The sequence below is a fragment of the Penaeus chinensis genome, chromosome 2, assembly GCF_019202785.1.
Source record: "Penaeus chinensis breed Huanghai No. 1 chromosome 2, ASM1920278v2, whole genome shotgun sequence".
Lineage (NCBI taxonomy): Eukaryota > Metazoa > Arthropoda > Malacostraca > Decapoda > Penaeidae > Penaeus > Penaeus chinensis.
In genome coordinates, this window is record NC_061820.1 from 42,108,044 (window position 1) to 42,114,950 (window position 6,907).

At 39.5% G+C, this 6,907-nt stretch overlaps 1 protein-coding gene across 3 annotated transcripts in view; it reads left to right on the forward strand.

Moving 5' to 3' along the window:
- The window catches only part of LOC125035835 (adenylyltransferase and sulfurtransferase MOCS3-like), an 8,180-nt gene extending 1,986 nt beyond the window's left edge, over window positions 1-6,194 (forward strand). For all 3 annotated transcript variants that reach the window (XM_047628102.1, XM_047628122.1, XM_047628111.1), the window contains exon 2: window positions 4,697-6,194. In XM_047628102.1, coding sequence (XP_047484058.1) covers window positions 4,697-6,051 — 1,355 coding nt within the window. In that variant the 3' untranslated portion in view covers window positions 6,052-6,194. The remainder of the gene's footprint in view (window positions 1-4,696) is intronic.
- The last annotated feature ends 713 nt before the right edge of the window (window positions 6,195-6,907 follow it).

The following is a 6,907-nucleotide window of genomic DNA, read 5'->3' on the forward strand; positions in this document are numbered from 1 at the left end:
TTTGCTTCATTGCTAAATGCATCTAGAGCCACCACTATGGTTCTCAGAGACTCATAGAGTAGCAATATTGTCAGCAAAGTCAAGGTCAGTAACCTTGATATTACCCAGAGCTGCATCATAATGGCTTTGGGCAGTAGTTCTGCTCAGTATCCAGTCCATGCAACTGTTGAAATGCGTTGGTGCAAGAACACAGCCTTGCCTCACTCCTGAACTAATATGAAAGAAGGTGGACAGGCCCCACCATCCAATAATCCTTTTTGAGATTCCTTTTAGTCTAATGTTCTCCCAGAGTGTTTCACAATACACCGTATGAAACACTTTCTTGAGGTCATTGTAAGCTGCAAGCAGCCCAAGCCTTAAATCACAAAGAAGCTCTACAATGACTCGAAGTGCCAAAATATGGTCTGTTGTGGACTTACCAGGAGTGAATCCAGATTGCTTGAGTCTCTTGTGCCTCAGAAGGATGTGAGTGAGAACCATACCTAGTGTACTGATCAGTGTAATGCCTCGGTGATTGCTAGTCCCATCAATCCCCTTTCCCCTCAACATGTCAGAGGGAATGGAACCAGTCTGCCAGATGGCATCCAGGGCAGCATGCAAACTCCTTGCCATAGGTTCACCACCAACTTTCATAAGTTTAGCTGGGTTGCCTCAGATACCTGCTGCTTTACCATTCCTCAGCTTGGAGATTAACCCCCTAACCTCAGTTAGGGAGGGTGGATCCTTGCTTGTGAGTGGGTCTGGCAAAGGAATCTCGACACTACCTGAATCCAAGTTAACTGTAAGTGGATCAACCTGGTACAACAACTCAGCCCAATGCTCCCACACCCCAACAGGATCTGAGATGATTGAGCTACTTATTGAACGGACGGCAGTCACCTGTGAGGAGGGCTTGGAGTTCAGCTTTCTCATGGCTTGGTAGGCAGGATGAAGGTCATTTACTAAGGAATGGTCTTTGATCTCCTCTTCAAGATTCCTGATAAACTTTTATTTGTACCTTGTGCTGTGACCGAGTCCTGCACACCAGGAAACGATGCAAATCATCATCCCCTATCAGATGAGCTGAGTGACAAACAACTGTGGCTTCCAGTGTCTCCTGCAAGAGGAAATTCTGTCCCTCAGCAGTTATTTATACCTTGTGCTGTGACCGAGTCCTGCACACCAGGGAATGATGCAAGTCATGATCCCCTATCAGACGAACTGCATGACAAACATCTGTGGCTTCCAGTGTCTCCTGCAAGAGGAAATTCTGTCCCTCAGCAGTTATTTATACCTTGTGCTGTGACCGAGTCCTGCACACCAGGGAATGATGCAAGTCATGATCCCCTATCAGACGAACTGCATGACAAACATCTGTGGCTTCCAGTGTCTCCTGCAAGAGGAAATTCTGTCCCTCACCAATAGAAGGGTTTGCCAAGTCTCTTAGTGCTGAGAAATGACTAAAGATAGCCTCAGCAAACCCTGGGCACACTCCTCTCCCTCAACCTGTCCACATGAAACACCCTAGGGTGATCATTGGACTGGCAGGAAGTTTTAAAGAGGAGTCGGAAGGCAGCCACAACCAATCTATGATCAGTACCATAGAACTCAGCAATCCAGTATACGCTGCAATTCTGGACAATACTCCAACGAGTTCTAAAGAGGATGTGGTTGAACTCCTTGGCCAAATTACCTGGATTTCTGTACCATGTGGAACAATGCAGGTCAGAGAGCTGGTACCAAGAGCCAGAAAACCTTAATTTCTGAGACCTCACAAAGTCCTGGAAAAGTAGGCTATTCTCACTGCCAGCATCAATTCCCGAGCCATGAGGTCCGACAGGCATCTCATGGCCATCTCGATCACAGCCAGTTACCACATTGAAGTTTCCCAGAACAATGTGAATATCTCACCAAAGACAGCCGTTTGTCACAGATGTGAATTTGGCGTAAAACATCTCTTTCATGTCAAGTATACAAACATCAGTAGAAGTGTACACAGCAATTTGAGACTTAAAGCTGAATTTAAGCTCATTGACCGGAGTGGTCTCTACTGCTGAGGGCTTAAATCTGCTGGAAATGCTATGGGTACTCCCTGCAGATGGTGACCATTGCTGCAGCCAGACCAGTAGTAGGTGTAGCCACCCACACTGATCATGCTGCTACCAGGTCTTCTCACCTCTGAGAGACCACCTTAACTCTCAACTGCTTCAGTTCTCTCAACAGCAGTGGCAACCGATCATCCTGTCACAAATAGCAGATGTTCCACACCCCCATCCTGATGGCCCACCTAACATTTAGCCTCAGGCAGTCACTCTGGATGGACTCCACCTCTGCCACCCCCACCAACATTGCCCCATATAGCAAGGGCTGGCTAGCTGCAGGTCCCATAATCTACCTGTGGGGGTCCCATGGGCTTTGCCCCAGAAGCTTCATGCCACTGGAATATGGATGAGTCAGGTAACCCCAGCTCCCAGTCTGAGTCCTAGAAGTTGCCAACCCTAGTAGGACCCACAGGTTGCCTTACTTGCTGATTGGGAGGGAATTTTGCCCTCCCGTAGTATCAGCATCTATATGATTCATTGCTAGTTGGGTTCTCTTGGAGAGGTGGACTGGCAAGGTCCGCCTCCCCACAGCCACCCATTAACCCCAGGGGGGTTAATGGGTGACTTAATAGTAACTTAATAGTGAATAGTGACTTAATAGTGACTTAATAGTAAGCCAGTGTGTGTCCGCACCCTGATGGGCCATGACTCCTACTGCTCCAAGAACCTCCACAGTTCAGCCAAGGCTATATTGTTATATTGTTTGAGGCAGCTAAAGACAGTACTTGTAAGATCAATATTATTATTCATACCATGAATTTTGTGCATATTCAGTCACTTAAAAAAACTTAGGTCTTGAAGTTGACAGATTATTTGAAAAGAATTACTGTATGGGGGGGCAAGCATCTGCCACTGGTGAATCTATAGTCCAGAGATCCATGATGGGAAGTATTAAAACATTCTGTGCTATTTCACTTATTACCAGGGATGTGTATATACAGTGGCTCTGCTTAGTTAACAATCATGTACCACTTTCTGCTGCTCCCAGCTTCCCAAGGGAGATTAATCCCAAACATATATCCACTGGTGGTCAGCTTTGCCAGATATATGACTACAGATAAGCTTATCAAGCATAAAGTGTTAAAGAATACACATCTCACTGCCTCCCAACTTAAAAATTAAGTCACCCTAAACTCTAGAAAAGAAACAGTACAACACCAGCTGTAAACAAGGTCTTTAGTAACTGAATAGTATCACTACAAATAAGCCACTCCCCACCACCGAATGCACATAATTTTGCTAAGAAGTTTTCTTCTTGGACTAAAGAAGAGTGATATAAGGCTAAGTAGCCTGATGTAAGCACATTAAAGTGTTTGCAAACTATTCTGTGAAGGTAAGATGTCCCTGCAAAGTATGTCAGGTTGACAAGCCTACACCTGTACTGTAGAGCATTCAGAGTCTGTCATGGCTTAGATTGGTTATATTTTCTTTCAGAAAACAATATGGTAGCTTGATCATCATATTGGTGTGTTAGATAATGATCTGTTTTTTGAGAGAAAGTTTTGATAGCCAATATTTGGTGCAAAGTTTTTTGCAGTTACTCTATTTTCCATGTTATAGAAAATGTGTACTAGTGCATATTTAATCAAAGGAACTTTTTTAACAACAGTATTGAAGGGTACTTTACACTTAGTATGTATTCATACGTACACATCATAAGCAGTCCATCATCACCAGTATTGTTAGTAATGGCAAGGAAGCCCTTATAAGAATTACCAAAATAATAACTATTAATAAGTTATATTTTTTTGTGATATCAATTTAGATTGATGAACTAACTAAAATTTACTTGGAATAACTTTATTTTTATTTTAGTATTTGTAAATTGTAGTGCTATTGATATCAATTATGGTATTATCATATTTAGTCCCCAACATTGCTGTGTGACTAACTTAGGCTACATATACAAACGTTTTTATAAACTTTTAGGTATTATTTGCAGTATATTAGCATAGTATTGATCTTTATAATTAGGAAGGTCATGAAAGATAATAAAGAAAAAGCTTGGAAAACATTGGTATCACACTACACACTATTATTGTTCAAAAAGTAAAATATACACATTTTATGGTTATCCAAAGCCAACGAGGCCTCTTTAGTTACCTGATTTTTAGTATATAATGATGACTTGTATCATTTGTGCCTTCCTGAGTTACGTTATTACCCATGAGTGATTAAGCAACACAGAAATATTGCCAATTTTTTTTTACATTCTATTAATTTGAAGTAGCTCACTCAGTCATATTGATTAGATATCGAGTATCATCACTCTTGGTCTAATGCTTTTGGAACTATAGCTTTTAAAAGGAAGAATAAGTTCATGTAGTAGCATATATATGTCAAATGTCATTTCAGTTACTCAGGTAGTAACCATTGATCTTATGCATTAATCTATATCTCATTTTTTTTTTCATCAGTTTAAATATAAAAATAGATATCTCCATGTTCTTAGCTCAGTATCCAGCAAATCCAGTAGGATTCAATCTTTCTTGTGATTAACATAATAGCAAATGAAAAAACAAAAAAGGAAAAAACATATTTAGCTTGCATTTAATAATGTAACATTTTCTTCTATGCTTTAATTAGCTATTAATGTAGAAATGTATATTTTTCAGAAATGGATGACAGGACAAAAGAAGAATTATTGGAAGAGCTCAGAAAAAAGGAACTTGAAATCCAGACTTTAAAGGAGCAGCTTAAGAACCAAAATAAAAAGACTGCTGAAGATGTTGAAGTATTTACACTAAAAGCTCTCCCTTGTCACAGTTTGCCGAGGACAAATGCTGAACTCAATAATAAAGGTATTGCCAGGTATTCTCGTCAGTTGATCCTACCAGAACTTGGACCAAAGGGGCAAAAGAAATTGCTAGGTTCTTCTGTTCTGATTGTTGGTTGTGGTGGTTTAGGTTGCCCAGCAGCTATCTATCTTGCTGCAGCTGGTGTGGGGCGCATTGGATTACTTGATTATGATGTTATAGAAATAAGCAACCTTCATAGGCAAGTGTTGCACACAGAAGAACGGATTGGTGTACCCAAAGCCATTTCTATAGCACAATCTATTAATGCCCTAAATAAAGATGTTGAAGTGTTACCTTATGACTTTGTGCTAACAAGTGAAGTCGCATTACAGTTAATATCAAAATATGATCTCATTCTTGATTGTACAGACAATGTTGCTACACGATACCTTCTCAATGATGCTTGTGTCATGGCAGACAAACCTCTTGTGTCTGGATCAGCCTTAAGATATGAAGGACAGTTGACAGTTTACCACTACGAAGGTGGCCCATGTTATCGTTGTCTTCATCCAAAACCACCACCACCAGAGACTGTAACCAATTGTTCAGATGGAGGAGTTTTAGGTGCAGTACCAGGAACAATTGGTTGTCTACAGGCCCTTGAAGCTATTAAGATTATTACCAACATTGGATCACCATTATCTCAAAGTCTCCTCCTCTTCGATGGCTTGTATGGCACATTCAGGACTGTAAAACTGCGCGGTCACAAAAGTACCTGTGAAGTATGTGGTGATAATCCTACCATCACAAAACTAATAGATTATGAACAGTTTTGCGGAGCAGCAGCAACAGACAAGGATACAGGCCTGAGCCTTCTTGGCAGAGAAAAGAGAATTACAGTCGAGGAATATAAATCACTCAGGGATTCTAAGACACCACACGTACTTATTGACACAAGATTACCAGTTGAGCAAGAAATTTGTGGATTGCCAAACAGCGTCAACATTCCAATGAGTCAAATAGAGAAGGAGAAGAGCCAGGATATCATCCAGAGCAATTTGGAAAGTCATGGAACCAAGAAAGTGTTTTGCATATGTCGGCGAGGCAATGATTCACAAAAGGCAGTTTTAGAGCTGTCACAGTTGTTAGGAGAAGAATATGAAGTCAAAGATATCATAGGAGGGCTGACAGCTTGGGCCAACAAGATAGATTCTTCCTACCCAGTTTATTAATGACAAATATGAATAATTGACCATAGCATTATCCAGGAGTTGAATGTGATTTTTTTTATTGTTATTGATTTAAGTTGAAAGTGTATTTTTACACATTTTCATAAAGTGTTTTATGCAAGAAATGTTAATAAACTTTGACAATGTCCATTGTTTAATTAATTTATATTACTGGATAATGTTTATTCATATCTTATTTTATTCTTTCAGAATTATGAAAATCTATGAAAAGTGAATCAAATATATTAAAGCAAGTAAAGAACAAAGCATTTCTTCTAAATGGAAAAAGGGAATTGTATTTTTTTCTTCTCTTGAAGTATTGCATGATGTTACTTAAAAAATAGATACAGTTTTAAGGTGCACGTAAAAGGAGACTGACCCATGGTACACCAAAATAATCATAAGAGTAGAAAATGAGAATGAATATCTTCACATTGCAAGAGATGTATTTGCCTGGTTTTGATTACATCTTCAGAAATGTCTTACACTTGCTGTGCAATCTGATGCTTTCTCTTCCAGCACCTCCAAGCCAAATACACAGTCTGTAAGTTATTCCCACACCATACTAGAATGGAGAAAATATGAATTGAATTTTGCACATATTGAGGGTATTTTTCATTATTTACTTATCAAAAATATAAATGTTATAAATCAAAATAAAGTCTGTACCTTTCAGTGCAACTTCTTTCAGTAAAAGAGTTCTTTATGATTCAATTTCACTCTGATATGAAAAAGTATACATATGTTCATAATAAACTGCCACACAATTTGTTGGGATAAGTTTAAGTAGGTATAGTGAATGGTTACAACTTTACCATTACAAATGGTCAGATAAACCTTTACTAAACTAAACCTACTG